Source organism: Suillus subaureus (assembly GCF_016647635.1).
Source record: "Suillus subaureus strain MN1 chromosome Unknown BJ212scaffold_51, whole genome shotgun sequence".
NCBI classification, from domain to species: domain Eukaryota; kingdom Fungi; phylum Basidiomycota; class Agaricomycetes; order Boletales; family Suillaceae; genus Suillus; species Suillus subaureus.
In genome coordinates, this window is record NW_024538607.1 from 194,166 (window position 1) to 210,925 (window position 16,760).

Sequence of the window (16,760 nt, forward strand, 5' to 3'; positions counted from 1 at the left end):
GCATGTCAAAACAACATCTCACAGGAACTGAGTAAAGTTATTGATCCTATGGATCCGTTGGCTGTGTTTTTTTCCAAGACATTGATTAGTTGTTATGATGGCCACTGCCCATGTTGTCATTGCTACCTGAGGAACATCACTTCCTCCTATCAATATCAGATGGGTTTCAGCTACTAATTGCGATCCCGTGACAATTACCCTTTTCTGAAAACTTTGTTCCTTAACGTCAGTGGGGTGCTGCTGGATGGGGGCGAGATGCCGTGAGGCTAGACGATATATAAATGCATCTCGTCACGCCCTGTTACTAGACTGGCGCACCTCTCTTCCTTGGACAAATTTGCCTTGTGCCATCCGCTATGGGCGTCGACAAAGCGTGAGTGTCATGGTTCTAGCATACAAGGCCATCTGATGTGACGATGGCTTCTAGTGGTAAAAAATCAAGGTCAGTTTCGCGAACTATAGATATTGCGATTCTGAGTTATCCCCCAGTCGTTTCAATTTCATCCGCAAGTCAGCGTCACGAACCACCGATGACAGCACAATTCAGGTGTGATCCCTACTGCTTGTGCACGTGTTCTTGCTAATGTTCGATGTAGGAACTTGAAGCCTCTGTAGACGGCATCGAGGGTAATTCGACGCCTGCCCTAGAAGGCGCTCAAGGAGAAGAGGCAAGAGACTTGGAAGACGAACCAAACACGCAAGACGAAACAAACATGCAAGATGAAATAAATGCGCAAGATGAAACAAATACACAAGCAGGATCACCTCGCCAGGATCCCGTACCCATAGTGACAGAACCCCCACAAGACGAATCACTTCGCCAAGATTCCTTGTCCATAGTGGAGACAGAATCTCCGCAAGAAGAGGCAGAAATGCAATCCATGCCTCCACCTTTAGACACCCTCGGCCAAGAGTTTGCTTACACTGCGGAGGATGCCGATAGAGCTGACAGCCCAGTCGAAGACCCTGAGGTCACCCTCAAGAACCTACGGGAGACTTTTCAGAACATAATCGACGATAAATTAGCGAACATACCTCTTCGCTTGATAGACACCCACAGCGGCATCCTACACACTAGCAATGACCTCGAGGGAATTTTCAAAGAGTCGGAGGAGTACCAACGACTCTATGAGAATCTTCTGTCCACCTCCGTGTCGAAGCTCCAGCGCAAAGTTGACGAATTCTTTCAATATGCAATGCTTTCCCACAAGTGGGCAAGTGCGAAGGACGAACCCCAGTATTGGCAGATCAAGGGCAACGTCTACGATATGGATGCCCCGCGGGAAATCTGCAAGCTGCAACAGTTCTGTACTACCTCGAAGAGAGAAGGCTACCGATGGGCGTGGAGCGATACGTGTTGTATCGATAAGACGAACAACGCCGAGCTTCAGGAATCCATCATCTCTATGTTTTCTTGGTACAAGGAATCGGCAATCACTATCGTTTACCTTGCAGACGTTTCTGATATCTCGCAGTTGAAGGACAGTCAGTGGTTCAAGAGAGGCTGGACGTTGCAGGAGCTCCTCGCACCTCAATTTATTCGATTCTATAAGCAGGATTGGCAGCCACTCATCGATTCTGGTAAGAATCATAAAGTCGAACTTCTCACCATTCTCCACGACATCACTCGCATCGATATCGACGTTTTGAAGGTATTCCAACCCGGCGTTGACAATGTCAAGAAGCGTTTGAGTTGGGTGGGCACTAGGACAACTAAGAAGATCGAAGATATTGCCTATTGCCTCATGGGTAAGCGTCACCGTAGCTGATGAATTGTTCTAACGCCCTTGCTAGGTATTTTCGGCATCCACATGCCTGTAATGTACGGGGAGAAGCATAACGCCTTCGTGCGGCTTCAGAAGGAGATCATGGCACTTACCGACGACCTCTCACTCTTTGACTGGTTGGGAGAGTCATCGACCCTCCACAGTTACTTTGCTGCCCATCCGAGGTGCTTTATGGCCCCGTCCTATGACGCTCGACAGGACTCTGCTTCATCGAAATTCGAATTCAGGTTGCTCAAAACTTCGAAGCGTATCACCAGTAGCTTGTCTTCTTCAGCTCTCAAGCTTGTCAAGGACGTTTTGAGCAACCCACCTCACGGACGTTTCATTGCGAATGGGAGAATGAGTATGCCCTTTTTCGTTCACGAAGTGGTCACCCTTATCCCAAACCAAAACATGCCCGGAGTCTTCAGCTATCTCGTCAAAGCTGAGGGCCTTTCGGAGCTCGAGGTCACCGTCACGCGGCAGCTAGCTCCTTTATATGGAAAGAAACTAGCTATCAAATACCGCATCGTGCGAATGTGGGAAGCGAGTCTTATTCAACGTCAGGGAAGCACAGACGCCGAGGCTCCTGATGCCCTGACCGTTGACAGCCCTGGTTCTCCGGAGCCGCCCACAACAGAGGGCTCCCCGAAGCAGGAAAAGGACAAGGAAAAGGACAAAGAAAAAGAGAAGGACAAGGGCAAGGACAAGGACAAGGAAAAAGAGAAGGAAAAGGACAAGGACAAGGAAAGTTGGGTCGGCAGATCCAAGGAACTCGTCACCGACTTTGTGGCCGACATGGTCACCCACAGTACCGCCGCTGCATTGATTCGGAGGATGCAAGAACCGTTTATTGCTCAACTTCTTTGTTCGCCTGGTGATAAGCAGCCTTGGCGGAGGGTTGGAACCACCACTCGTATCCTCGCCCATGCGTCTTCTGGGTCCGTTAATTTTAGGGCTCTTGAAAATGTCATCGTGCACTAAATCTTCACGCCTTGTCGTTGCTCGCTAGCACTTACATAGCTTTATTGTACCCATGTTTACAGCTGCGATTACGAACCCCACATTATGATTGATGAATTCCTATGATGTTGTCAACGAAGTATGAATGTATGAAGCTGGTCAACGAACGCCGAAAAGATTCAAAGAACGAACTTGAACTGAAATTGCATCTCAACTTTAAAATCACACCACCAAAAAAGTACCGTGCATGGCGCTGTAGCGATGTCTCAATCTCAACTTGCTGTCATAGGCTCTATTTGGTTGGCGATTCATTGGGATCGAAATGTCGCCAGGTAGTTCTCTTGCGGGGTGTCCGATGTGACAAGTTGAAAGAACTAGACGAGAAGACCAAAAGGATAGTGGAGAAAGCTGAGGAGGGACCACGCTGTCAAGCAAGCGAAGTTTTGAAATTCCTACATGTCAACCAAAACAGTCAGTTAAAGTCTGCGAATAGACTAAGAATGCCTTGATTAATTGTGATAGACGAACTGGAGGGGATTGCGCAACGGTGCGTGGATCTACATGGACATCGTCATGCAAGCTAGTTAAAGAATTCCGGAGGCGACTCTGGAGACGGGGCAGGCTAATCATCGTGGCCCTTCTTCGAGTTTAAGCTCAGCTGGACATGATTAGTAATCTGAGGTTGTCTTCGAATTATAAAGTACACTAGTAATATTATGGAAACAGACAGAACAGGGGCGCTCTTTTCACAGCATTGTACGCGCAGAGGACAGAAATAACTCCTAAGACTATCATCTCACCATGTCTCTGCTTTCACACTACTCGAAATGCTGCCAATCAAGTTGCGTTTCCGAACCTGCAATATCAAATGCTGCTGGTATGCAGTGCGAGCGTCCAAGAGCAAGTCACTCAGCAAGCTCTTGTCGGCATCGTTGAACGCAGCTATGCGATCACCACAAGCCTGAAGATCAAAAGATTGCAAGGACGACTTGCTGCTTTTCATCTGTTCCAAGACCTGATTTCTCCAGACCGCCCATACGTGCGTCTCGTTTGGAATGAACTGTCGAAGAATATCTTGTGGCTTAAAACCTCTGTTCTCCCATTCTTCATGCTCGCAGTCTGGCTGAAGGGTCAGGCAAGCGAAAACAGCTGCGGCCGTTCTTGTGCCCAGTTTGTACGTCTTCATGCGATCCTCCGTCAAATTCAACGCCTGGACGAGCCTTTCCTCTTGCAGGTATTCTTTGTCCATGGACGACAAGAAGAGATTGTACCCCCATGACACAGCGAAGGACGTTAGGAACATGACCTGCCCAAATAGTTTGCCCTGTGGTATCAGGAGCAACTGCGTCAGAAATTGAACGACTAGCAGGACTGAGCAGATCCCGATTGCCGCGTATTCGTTATTGGTCTCGGCGTCTTCGTCACTCTGCGTCTCCAAGCCGTCCTCTGCATCTTTCCTGCCAAACCAGTGGTGGACGTTATGGATCCCATCCCCTACAATGCCTCGATTTCTCCTCTTCCTCATACGCGCGCGGACCCAGGGCTTGTAGTCCAATTGGAATTTGCCCTGCGTGATGGCAATAACATTCTTCTCTTTTCCAAGGACGACGATCACATGATTTCCATCCATCAACATGCCATCGCCTGGCGGTGCATTTTTAGAGGAGGCGACACTCTGGAGGACTATAGATGCAGAGCCGATTATAAAACACGAGATGCCGTTGATGAGAATGCCGAGGAGGATCAAGGAGAAGCAATACCAGTCATCGCCCCACGCACAAATTATGCATGTTGCAACGCTAGTGGCAATAGGGAACAATGCGACGTGTTTGTGGAAACCATCCCGGGCACGGATAGTTAGGCTATTCTCGGCAGTAGCGTCGAACTTGATGTCTGGCATTTCCAAGATGGTGACTTTATTAGCCCTTGTCTTTCGTCCCTCTACTGTCACGGCTCGTTGGTCTTTACACCTCTGCATTAACAGGTATGCAAGGTGACCCGTTTGCTTTAGGAACGTGCCGGACTGGGATGCGAAATATGCAGGGCCGGACTTTCCATCCAGCCCTATGTACACGGTGGGCTCTGCATTGGGTCCTGGAAACATTCCGTCCCAAAAGCGAGAATTGGCAAGCTGGCCATAGTGCTTGCCAACACTGTAGCTGCCCGGGGAATTGTACCAACCTGTCCACCGTCTTGCTCTATAGAGATGCACAGTTTCCATTGCGGAAACCGCCTCTTCGCCTCCAAAGAAACCTGCGAAGCCGCCGACATCGAGGTTAAAATGATTCGTGTTTAGTGTAACTGTGGGCATGACGGATATGAAGAACGCTGTCGTCGTCTGCGGGTTACCTTTCCTTCATATGTTCAAGCCCAAAGGCCTAATGATCATTACGTGAAAACACAGGTCCACTGATCAATCGATCATTTAATATCAGTGACGGATTGATGAAGCTACAGCGCTCGGCAAATATTGCAGTGCACGTTTCGGTTGCGCTGGCAATAATTATGTTGGTATTAATTATATTAATACTTAGCCGATTTGTGGCTGAGGCGTAGGCTATGACATTAATCAGCAAACAGTGTCGACTGCCATCACAGGCATCTGACACAACCTTACCTTGATGTAGGGCGCCATCCAACCTGCAGAATATACGACTTCAATTCCCCGAGTTGCACACGTGCATTGACTCTTGACTGGCATCGGTCACAGTCCTTCGTCGAGACTCGACACGGAAGAGACCAGACGGCGATTCTCCAATAATAGATGGGCGCTCATGCCAACAACCCTGTGGCATTTCACACTGTGTCAGTACAGATGACTCTGAGTCCCTGAACTGTGTAAGCCTTCACGAAACTGTCTCCCCCGTCTGGATCGGAACATTGAGGTCCCTTTGCGAATGAGGTAGGAATTATTTCCCCCTGACTACATTCTATTTTTCCTAGGCTGTCATCGACCGCGAGGCCCCTGTATTCACTATCACACTTGCGGCGCTCCAGACCTCTGATTCGAGCCTCTCTGTTCATGGTGTCACTAAGAAACGGCATGTTCCTGTCACTGGTTTAACAGCCTGGGACCAAAATGACGTTCTAATACATTCGATCTCCATTTAGAAGGACAGCTCCTCCTCGTGCTAGTGTTATATCTGTGTTTTTGTATTCTGTGACCTCGTGTGTTCCAGCAGGTTTCAACGTGGTAAAGATCAGGGGGAATATTGGGCTGCGTCAGATCGATTACTGTCTATTCCCGTTGATAATAGCGATCGTCGTTTGATTGTGCATAAGCCGTACTAACCGCCAGGCCTGACTCCGATACGTACGCGTCATGTTGATCAAACAATTGAACACTTCACCTCGGAGTTCACTACTGAACGCCGAGGCCTCGAGGGAGTGTTTCGACTTCCTTGTTTACTAATTGCCTTCATGCATTTGTCAATATCGTACGCCAAAGGCCTGTAAACCACTCTAGGGTCAGATATGATGTCGGTTACTTCGTCGGTTCCTGTTGATGACCTCTAGTTGGCTGGACAGATCAAAGACCATTTTGTTAAACTCATCAGACGCTGTGAAAAATCCAGCATGTCAAAACTCAGTAGTCACATTCTTGTTCCGTCTTCAAGAACATTTTGTCCCACAGCTGCTGATGAAGAGAAAAAAAGGAGGGCTTTACAAGAATGGGAACAGCAGAGCGGTTGATAGCGAAGGCCTTCATCGGGCTCCGTCAACTATCAAGACCCCTAACTGTTCGTTGATTTGAATCATTCCACAATCGTGCCACGCCGCGTGTATCTGTAGGGTGTAGGAGTGGCTTAGATCAATCAAATGATGTATTTCCTGTACCTATCGTTCAATGAAGACATTATCAATCCAAACCCAGTGGCGCGTAATTTAAGGTAGAGCTCTTCAATCACCAAGGTTGTTGTTACGAGGGTCAGGTCGTCCATCAAGAAAGATTTTGCTTGCTCTGGCGATGGAACGAGGAGCTCGACATCTTTTACGGCCTTCTCTCAAAGAGCGTATGGCTTCATCGAGATTACCGCGACCAATAGATGCCGAACGTTCGTGTATGCCAGCGGAGGGTATGAGTAAGTCGTGTGAGGGATCATGTTGTGCTTTGACAGTCTGCGTGACAATGAACCATGGAAATGCAAAGCTGTGCAATGTCGGTCCTCTTACCTCTTTGGAGTTACTCCGCAGCGAAGACGCCATCTTCCCCCGAGCCAAATGAGGAGCCTTCCTCTGTGTATCGTGTATTTCCAAAGCGGTTTTCTGGCCGATAAATTGAAGCATAACCACCCAGAAACTACAAATGATGCGTACCTGTAAGGATGACGAAAATGAGCAGATCATCCCGAAAAAGTCATCTGGCTTTGGTCCCTCCGGCGAATCCAGGTCTTCGCCATAGTAAGAGAAGAGAGCTCGTAAGTCTATTTCAATGAGGGCAGCCATTTTATTGAGCGCGTCAACGCTTTGTGCCACTTCAAGGGTAAACGGCTAGTGTTTCTCGGATATCAGAACGCGAACTCCTTTGGAACTGAGTAATATTCACCTGCATGATTGTCACGAATTGGTCGTTATCGGAGGGTGTGCGAATCTGCTTCAGCAGACTTATTTCTTCTTTAACCTTGTCCAGCGATGTAAGTAAAGACTTGACATTCTGTTGTAACGTGGGGAATGATACTAAGGCACAACATAAGTCTATTCCAAAAGATATTAAATGAAATTGCCACTTACTACGAGCAGCCGATTCCACACTAGGCATCTCATCGATGAAAAGTGTAAGTGACGGATCGGTGCGAATGAGGACTCGGGTAACATAATGCAGGAGAGTGGGGCACTCTGAGCTGCCCTTTGCGGTCTTCGTTTCCTTCATCTACGACACAGTGCACATTGACAACATCGTTAAGAAAGTGTGTTGCGAACTTACCTTCATGAGCGCCTCCAGGCGAAACCCACAGGCACCTCCACGAAAGCTGGACCCATTCAATGCGTTCCCCACTGTGAGTACAGCCTAGAACCCTTGTCACCAGGTTTGAATCACAGATTCGGTAACGAACGCACCCGTAATGTCAACTTGAAACGCACAGATGCTCGTAATTCTTTACACGCATCATGAATGGTTTTTAGATCCGGACGAATTTCCTCAATCTCGAGTTCCAGCCTTTGGCGATATATCATGCACTCTAGCCGCTGCGCGAGTCTCGGAATTGTCATAATCTAAGACGCCGACTTGAATTGCAAGTCAAGGAGTGACGAGCAGCACTCACGGCACTCAAATATTGATCGGCCTTCGCTAGCTTGCTTACATCTTGGAAATCCTTCATACGAGCAACCTTTTCAATGACATTTCAGAGAGTAGAGCGAGAAGGCAGTCAGTAATAACGAACCTCTTCCGGAGATGGTAACTGCTTGCTGATGGCCTTCAAGTCATCGATGGACAGTTTGTCATCAAGACTTAGCAGAGCTTGACTGATTTCAAGAGGTGTCATTTTAAAATGCGAAAGCATTATAGCTAGGGGGCATAATCTGTCAATTGCCTTATGACGGTTGCGATGAACCAACCGATGTTATTAGCACGAGTAATGTCAAGAAGGGTTGTGACACTTTGTTTCCGTGTGGAATTTGCGGCTTTGGAATGTGAGGTCGGTGTATTATTAATTGTGAACGTTGCTTCAAGATCATCTAACTTGAAATCCAGTGAGATCGTCGATTCCGCCCATACTGTGGCGCCGCAATTCTGATTATTGATTTTGGTCCAAAAGAAGGGCTTCAGTCTTGGCCCAGTGGCTTTTGCTTTATTTCCAATCCTGATTGCAGATCCACTCGGTGGGGGTGGAGGTAGAATTCCGGGGAGTCTTGGTGGTAACTGAGCTAGTGAAGCGGCGTTGAGCGGCGGGGGTGGGGGTGGTGGAGGTGGAGGTAGAGGTGGAGGCGACGAAAATGCGGAACCTGAAGAAGGGGATGATGGAAGCGGCGGCGGCGGAGGGGGAGGAGGAGGGGGAGGAGGGGAAGATTGAAAGACTGTCTGACTGGTGTCCATCAACTCCGTGGCAGGGGTCTCTTTAGGATTTGGAACAGCCCATGGAGAGAGAGGTAGTAATGGTGGGGGTGGGGGAGGGGTGGTGGAGGTGGAGGTGGAGGTGGAGGTGGAGGCGGAGGAATGCCAGTCGCATTCGATGTTGCGCTTATATCTGTTTCTTGGGGCGTTTGCACAAAAATCGCTCTGGACTTGAAACCTTGCGGTGGAGGTGGAGGGGGCGCGTTCCTGGACTTGAACTCCATTTCTGACATAGATGTCGATTTCGCAGCCAACAGCTGCCTGAGGTCTGAAACCTCCGTCTTCAGTGCTGTGAGTTCATTGTCTCGCTTGGCAAGATTCTCGATGGTGCGACTCGCAATGAGTTGGGCGTCCATGTCAGAAGCTCTTTCTTCTTGCCTCGTTTGAAAACGTGAGTATACCGATTCAAGAGCGCGTTTGAGGTACACAACCTCCTTGTCTTTGGTGGCAAGAGTATCATTCATTTCGCTCAACTAATTCAGAGTCAGGTGTGCGACATATAGGTTGTGGATGGGTGACATGCCTGAAGCTGCAGTTTATTCATTTCTTCGTGGAGCGAGTGAAGCCTTGCCCTTTCGCGTTCTTTCCTTTCTTGCATCTCCTGAATCAGGTGCATTAAACAACTATTCAGCAAAGTGGGTTTACACAACTTACAGCATCGCGCGCGTTGTTCGAAATTTGAGAGTTCAAGCGCTCAAGTTCTGTTTGTAGTTGAGGCAACTTCCTTCTCCTTCTGCATCAGCCGTTGAACAAGTTTATTCTGTCACGGAATCGGTTTAACCGTTACCACTGATATGACAGCGATCGCACCTCATTTCCTCCTTTGCTAGAAATATTCGGCTTCTGCTGATTTGATCCTGTGCGTTGTTCAAGCCTTGTCTTGAGTGCCGAGTTCTTTGTTGTACATGTGAGATTATTAACAAAACCGAGCTTGGATACACACACCGTCTGAATCAGATCATCTATTTGGACACGAAGGCTTTCCAGCTCGTACTTCATCCCACTATCAACGGCATCTATACTTATATCTTGGCCAGTAATGGGCCGGATTGCATCAAGAAACCTCGTAATCAGAGGAATCCAGCCCAAATCACTACGTGGAGGGTAAGTGCGCTTCAAGACATACCACGAACCAATATTTACATGTCATCTGCAGTGAAAATCTGATCCAAAAATGTATTCACTACAGCTAGTTGATCGACTTTGACGTTCCTGTTATGCCCGTCAAATCATGACATCAACTTTCTGAAAGAGGACTGACAATTTAGCGTCACTCTTTATGATAGAAGACAAGCGGTGCAAAATACTCATTGATATAGATCCGAACCCCACGTTGTTCGCGCTTTGTAGAAGATCATCCAGGAAGATGTCTGATTCAGAGTGCTCCTTTCTGTGGCCCCCATCGCCCCGTACGGCGTTTCGTGTTCGCTCTCGCAGATCTTCTTCATCCTCATACTTCTCCTCCATATAAAGATCCAGTTGAGTCAGTAGAGAGTCTGGCGGTTTCGTATAGCGGAGAGTCTAAACGATAGCTCTAGTTATCGTACAAAGTGGCATGATGACGAGGCATATCATTTCTTACCACAATAACTTCATTTAAGCCTCGCCGCCCAAACTCTTCGCGCAACAAAATGCGGTCTTCCAGGGATTCAGGACAGTTAGTGAGGGCGTTGACGAGGGCCATAAAAGCAGTCCGCGCCTCCCATATACCATCCCCATCGTGCAAGGACACACCGTTGGCTGCAGGGTCGTTACTCTGATCTGATATACGCAAAGCAGCGACCAAAAACTCGAAGCGGTACAGTTCATCATAGGCGATGCGGTAATCTGACAATGCAGCCAAGACGGCCTTGTGACCCTGATTGAACGAGAGTACACAAATCGCAGCAAGAAGTTCAGCAGCAAGCATGCGTGTCTTCAGAGAGGCGCCGTAAAAAGAATACGCTATATGAGTGATGATTGTAGGAGACGACAAAACGCTGTCAAATCCGGCCTAAAAGGATCAGGTATCACGAGGCCTAGTCAAACGAAGATCACATTTACCTGAGTATTGAGAAGTACCCTGAAGCACTTAATGATCTCCAGCAGTACTGTGCTTTCTATGTCCGCCAGGACTGTCCTCTTCCCGCCCTTGCCGACGAGTGCTGCAAGCGCATCACCCATGGCGTTCATGCCATCTTCCGCGATAAAGTCCTCGATCCATGGTAACTTTGCAGTAGACAGATGCACTCGGAGGGAAATGAGATGCTTGACAAGCCTAAAATCCATCCTCATGCCGCGCAAGCCGTCAACATATCGCTTTGCAGATATCGCACTCTCTGTTTCGGCATTCTTCTCTCCACCTGAAGATGCCCACCAGTTGCCGAACATAATGCCAGTAGTTTGTGCTTGCAGAGGTTGCATCGTCTCTGTGACTTTGTCAAATTCGCCGCTAGACCGATTGAGATCGGGTGACATAGCCGGTGGGGCTGCGGTGCTTGTACCCCAAGTCACCATTGAGAAGCGCTTCAGTATTCCCGAGTCGCCTGTTAGCTGGGGAACCAGACGAGGAAGGAAAGCTCCTCCGCCAGAAGTTCCCAATGTAGATTGTGTGGACTGTGATGGTCGAGGAGCCTTTCCGTCAAGAGTCGGATGGAAAACCCGTGCATGTTCAATGATCTGCCGTTTCTTAGCAGCTGGTAGTAGGTACATCTTGTCCCTTGCATCTCCTTTCAATGCCATGTGGTCCTGTTAATGAAATGAACCCGTGATCATAGACGGATAAAGTGCAGGCTTTCTTACGAGGCAGCGTTCGAACTCGGCTGGATCAATCTCCAGTGTCTCATCTTCTAGAATACTCAATTGTGTTACCGACATGATACTTCTGTCAGTCCGTTGCTCGACAAGGACTGGATCGCTCACGCTCTTGCGCTTCTTTGACGACGACGGTGGCGAGGCAGGAGGTGCCGGCTGCTGCCAAGCAAAGAGACTCGTGAATGAATCACGCCAATCTGGAGAAGCTGATCGAGTGGTGCTAGCATTCGCCGTTACTGCATCGAGAGTAGACTTCTTCTGCTTTGCGGTATCATTTGCGGCATCCTCTTCTGCTTTTATGTCCTCAAAGTGCTTCAGGGTGTCTTCGGAAGGCTGGACGGAGAATGGTAAAAGAGCTTGTGGGCGAAGGTACCATTCCTCTGGTACAGAGAACTGCAATGTAGGCTTCCTGTGGAATTTTGCCAAGGATGATTGGACAAGGTCGGACAGTACTGACGAGGATGAGATCCTCGAAGCTAATAAGGAAGTACACAATATGACGAGTGAGCATTACATTAAAAAATAACACATCATCCTCACCACCATCCTGAATGACATACTCAAGGTTGCCTCCTCCGGCCACAGGCAAGCTCTTAGCAAGCCCTAAATCCTCCACCACAGAACGAATAACATCCTCTACAATCGAACTCCGAGCATAATATACCATCCAAATAAACCCGTCATGAATCTCGGGCACACGCGCAAACGAGAGCGACAAAGAAAGAGCCGCATGTAGCGAAACCAAGCGTAGTACTGGAGAATGCAAATGGGACGTCAGAGGAAACGTGGAGAAGTGTCTCTGAGACGCATCATTTATCACTGGACAGTTTGGTTGTTCCAGCAAGGGAGCGATGGGAGTTAACGGGTCGATGATGCCTGAGTCATTCGGAGGACGAAGTGGTAAGTTCCAAGACTGGCAAGCAATACACCTACGCGGGATTGCTCACCATCCCCGAGAGCTTCGAGTTCTGCCTCTTCCCACTTACGACCATTCGGTTGACTACGAACATGCTGCAGGGCCCAGCCAGTATCCTGTAGCTCTCCGAGGACGCTGGATATCACTCCTTCCTGAGCAGTAAGTACTCCGATAAGGTCCTGGGCAAGTGCATCGGATGACACGCTGGAGTGATGAAGAGATCCGTTAGCCAGCAGGACAGGTACAATGAGTAAGTCGTCCGCCATAGCAGTCTAAGTATTTTACAATCGTAACAATAACTTCATCCAGTTCGATCGCCCGACGATGGCCAGTGGAAGCCAGTTATGTTACAACGCCTGGGTTCGTCTCAGTTACTAGTCCTGCCAAATCCTGTCTATCCTGCAGATGAATTCCGGAGCTTCAAGTATTGGGACAGCAGGTCACGGGAACAAGATACCCATTCTGGCATAGTGAGGGAAAATACCGCGACTATTATAATGCACGATTGCAAGGGCCCAGGGTAAAGTACTAAGTCATTGATGAGCAAATCCATCTTCGATCCTTGCTGTCGGGCGTGACACTGCAACAAGTTATGTCGGCGTACTTTCTTGTCTAGGTTCACTACTACTCCAGCCAATATCTTGTAGATCACCATCGTGTCATAAATTATTGGATCCGAGATGAGGGAAATGGAATGAAAACAACAAACAAGACAACAAGCGGGCGACTCTGTACAGGGGAGCCCAACAGAGTCCAGATACTCAGAAAAATGGCAACAAAATCATGCCACAGACGAAGTGCCCTCCGTATCCACCGACGGATGTACCATATAATACACTCTCACATTGTCCCCATCTTGAGTGCTGAGTGGCTGAGCCGGTGCAGACTCATCCGTCGTAGACTCTGGCAGTGAGTCTTGGACATCACCGCGCACCTCAATGAGGTAGTTATCCTGTCAAGTTGTGAGCATAAAACGACAAGGCAAGGCCACCAGAAATATCTCACCTTCACCAGCTTCCTCAGTAGCTTCGAAATGAGCTCCTTCTCATACTCCAGCTCATCCACATCCTGAATCTCCGATTCCTTCAGCTCCAAGTACCAATCAATCAGCTCATCACGGTCAACGCCCCGCCCAGTCTCACGCTCAACTGCAGACAGATGCAGAACTACAAGGCTCTGTAGCGTCATGTATTTGTCGTGCGTTATGATCATCCTTCTCTTCGGAGCAGGAGCAGGCGGTGGTGCAACATCAGGCAACATGCTGCCTGCGCGCGACGTTGACGATGGTCCAGCACCACCACTGCTCATAGCAGTGCGGTTCAAGGTCATGCCCAGAGAGCTTTCTTCCATTTGGTCCATCGCATCCATCTCCGCTGCGCTCATCTCGATATCTTGGCTCTCTTCAATCGCATCTGAGGTCTCGTTGGCAGGAACGTTCCGTGCCTCGCGTTCGCCCTCTAATTCTTCCTCGTCGAAATCGATATCGTCTTGTTCGACGTGGATAATACTCTGACGCAGAAGAGTGTATGCTTCTCGCACGAAGACTGGCGTGATTTCTGCTGTGCAGTTGGCACGGGCGATGGCTTCGCTTAAGCGGATCATCGATTCGAGTTGACGAACGGTGATCCTATAGGAATGACGCCCTGCTCCTGTTGCGTCATCCTGTCGGAGGATGCGGTACTTCTCTACGAGAATATCGGCGGCCTCTGGAGTTAGCTGTACAAAAATCAGTAATATCCAACGGATATCAGGTTGTATCCTACCTTGGGGTTGAACGTCCTGGCATACCGGATGTACCGCTGCAGGGCCTCCGTACTGAACTCTGGATTAATAGCTTCATCCTGAACCGATGCACATTTACAATATGCTTAGCGATGTTCAAGTCTGTCTTCTCAGTCGCACTCATCGAGTACAACAAAGAACAGATCGAACCTGCTCATAATTGGGGCGCTCATAGCGACGTTGGCTCTCAGCGTCCGCTTGCGATCGTAGCGTCCACCTATGGGATTAGCTGCAGCTAGGATACTCGTGCGGGCGTTGAGGGTCGCATGGATGCCCGCCTTCGCAATGGAAATTGTCTGTTGTTCCATCGCTTCGTGAATAGCAACTTGGTCAGAAATATCCATCTTGTCGAATTCATCGATGGCGCAAATGCCGTTGTCCGCAAGCATGAGCGCACCAGCTTCGATCGTAAAGTCACCAGTCTCTTCGTCTTTGACGACGGCAGCTGTCAGACCTGCCGCTGACGAGGCTTTGCCAGATGTATAGACTGCTCGCGGGAGAAAAGAGCAAATGTATCTGTTAGTGTATTAGCAGTTGATTTAGTGTGCTTTTATCATCGGTTGTGAAACACACTTTAAGAATTGTGATTTTGACGTGGAAGGATCGCCGACAATGCAGATGTTGATGTCCCCACGGAGGTGCATGCCCTCAGCTGTTTGCTTGTGGACACCGCCCATAAGCTGCAGAAGGAGTCCTTTTTTGACAATTTCGTGACCGTATACGGTGGGCGCTATGCTCTCCACCAGCCGAGAGTATATGTGATCCGAGTCGATCATGCTCTTGAGCTCATCAAATTCAGGTTCGGTCAGCGAGCGGAGGAATGCCTGTCCATCCTCTTCGCCCTCCTCCTCTTCTCCACGAACATTAGTGCCACCCTGAGGACAAATTAAGATTCTTTAACGTGAACACAAGTACATATACATACCCTGCCATCAGCATCGTGCACCATGCATGCTAGGAATGCAGTCTTGTACTGCATGTCCCGCACACCAAGACTCTTGAGCCCCGTCACACCACTTCCACCTACACCACCTGCTGACGCGTTTGCCCCGCTCTTACTTGCTTCACGCATTAGCTCAGCTTTGTTTCCACCTGGCAGTCCGAGCTGGCTGACATCCGGGACAACAATAAAGGTTCCAGTGAAAACACATTTATCTCCTGCCTTGGCACGTTCGACAAGTTCAGACCGAAGGATGACGTCCAGAGATCGAGGCATGGAACCGGTGGGTATCTCAGATGGATTCTCCTGTATGCGGACCTTCTGCCAATCTGTAAATTTGGAAGTATCGATTTGAAGCTGCCATGCGACACGGTTTCCGCATGTAGGATTAGGACAGAGACTTGGCTGGACGTATATAAGCAAATACATCCATGTATCTTCGAGGGACGTAACGTTACCTCGGTGTATTTGAACTGCTGCTCTATCTCGTTGACGAGACCACCGCAGACTTCACAGATGAAGCTACCATAAAGGAGTTCAGGCCTCACTTCGCTAGTCCGAGTGACAGTGCCGCTGATACTCATTAAGGTGCCTATCTTATCAGTTCTTAGATCACGGATACCGGATACTAGAGGTAGATGGTAAAATGCGATATTGAATTCTCGTGACTGGAGGTTTGCGGAGTCGGTTGTGGCGGCTGTGGGATTGATCTTGAGGTACTCGGGCTCATATTCTGCGACAAGATTGTGCAGGGCACGACGGAGGTAAGGAAGGAAACGGTAGTACTGCTTCTGAATCGCGTCTGCAAGGACATCATCTTTTTGTAGGAGATGTGTAAAGTCGACATAGAGGGTGGTTATCTCGTATTCACGCATCGTGTGGATTTGTTGGATGTAGATCAATTCGCCCTCGATGACCTCTGGAAGGTCGCCATCGGATGCGGGTGTTGAGGCCAATGCGACTTCTTCGGTAAACCTACAGAAAATAATCAGAACACACAAAATATATACTCTGATGTGACCTACGTCTTTAAGAAAGTCTCAAAGCTCTCAGACACGCTCTCGCCGACAGCATCTCTAACGAGTGGGACATCACCGTTTTGCTGATTTCTGGGTCGCCTTCTCCGTCGTGATGTGGCACTGTCTTCCTCTGCCTCCTGAGCTTCGTCGTCGTTAAATGCAAGTGCATCAGATGTTGGTCTCCTGCCTGCGGATCTGGGTGTCCCATTAGAAGAGGACATGGTGGCCATCGGAGCGCTGCTTGGCGGCAACGACGACCTGGGCGCTGGTGGAGAAGATGGCTCGTCGATATCCATGTTACTGAATCGAAGAAAGAAAATTGCAATTCGAAATCGAAAGTTGGTGATTACAATTACTTTGATCGCGACGCGTTAGAACACGAGCCTGCCTGCCCTCAAGCGTCTCGATGAGATGTCACATCTGTGACATTAACACGTGATGCAGGTTATGCTTATGTGACGATGACTCAGCTAAATTTAGCCCATTCCAAGGCAGGAGCCTCCTTCAAAGCTCAGAACGAGGAATG

General features: G+C 48.8%; 5 protein-coding genes across 5 annotated transcripts; 2 read left to right on the forward strand and 3 right to left on the reverse strand.

Annotated features, from left to right (window-relative positions):
• The first annotated feature begins 49 nt into the window (after positions 1-49).
• Positions 50-2,023, forward strand: BJ212DRAFT_852798 (uncharacterized protein). Its single transcript, XM_041344206.1, has 4 exons — positions 50-373; positions 428-442; positions 490-547; positions 597-2,023. The coding sequence occupies exons 1-4, from the start codon at positions 357-359 to the stop codon at positions 1,767-1,769; spliced, it is 1,263 nt and encodes a 420-aa protein (XP_041187411.1). The 5' UTR covers positions 50-356; the 3' UTR covers positions 1,770-2,023.
• BJ212DRAFT_852639 (uncharacterized protein) lies at positions 1,781-3,137 on the forward strand. The gene has a single exon (XM_041344205.1). The coding sequence runs from the start codon at positions 1,812-1,814 to the stop codon at positions 2,748-2,750; it is 939 nt and encodes a 312-aa protein (XP_041187412.1). The 5' UTR covers positions 1,781-1,811; the 3' UTR covers positions 2,751-3,137.
• A 388-nt stretch (positions 3,138-3,525) lies between these two features.
• Positions 3,526-5,040, reverse strand: BJ212DRAFT_1283372 (uncharacterized protein; the record flags this gene model as incomplete). Its single annotated transcript, XM_041331755.1, has 2 exons — positions 3,526-4,137; positions 4,267-5,040. 2 exons carry the CDS (start codon positions 5,038-5,040, stop codon positions 3,526-3,528), a joined length of 1,386 nt encoding a protein of 461 aa, XP_041187413.1.
• A 1,589-nt stretch (positions 5,041-6,629) lies between these two features.
• On the reverse strand, positions 6,630-12,759 carry BJ212DRAFT_1449554 (formin homology 2 domain-containing protein; the record flags this gene model as incomplete). The annotated part of the gene is made up of 21 exons (XM_041338714.1): positions 6,630-6,995; positions 7,047-7,220; positions 7,276-7,406; positions 7,461-7,599; positions 7,654-7,737; positions 7,788-7,943; positions 7,994-8,059; positions 8,114-8,238; positions 8,289-8,755; positions 8,803-9,252; positions 9,282-9,385; positions 9,439-9,517; positions 9,575-9,678; positions 9,730-9,877; positions 9,928-9,996; positions 10,046-10,305; positions 10,367-10,777; positions 10,828-11,511; positions 11,566-12,053; positions 12,118-12,453; positions 12,525-12,759. The coding sequence occupies 21 exons, from the start codon at positions 12,757-12,759 to the stop codon at positions 6,630-6,632; spliced, it is 5,076 nt and encodes a 1,691-aa protein (XP_041187414.1).
• A 515-nt stretch (positions 12,760-13,274) lies between these two features.
• Positions 13,275-16,455, reverse strand: BJ212DRAFT_1303976 (MCM-domain-containing protein; the record flags this gene model as incomplete). The annotated part of the gene is made up of 9 exons (XM_041333526.1): positions 13,275-13,445; positions 13,499-14,209; positions 14,257-14,334; positions 14,355-14,394; positions 14,426-14,791; positions 14,849-15,150; positions 15,201-15,620; positions 15,674-16,190; positions 16,241-16,455. The coding sequence occupies 9 exons, from the start codon at positions 16,453-16,455 to the stop codon at positions 13,275-13,277; spliced, it is 2,820 nt and encodes a 939-aa protein (XP_041187415.1).
• Between the last annotated feature and the right edge of the window lie 305 nt (positions 16,456-16,760).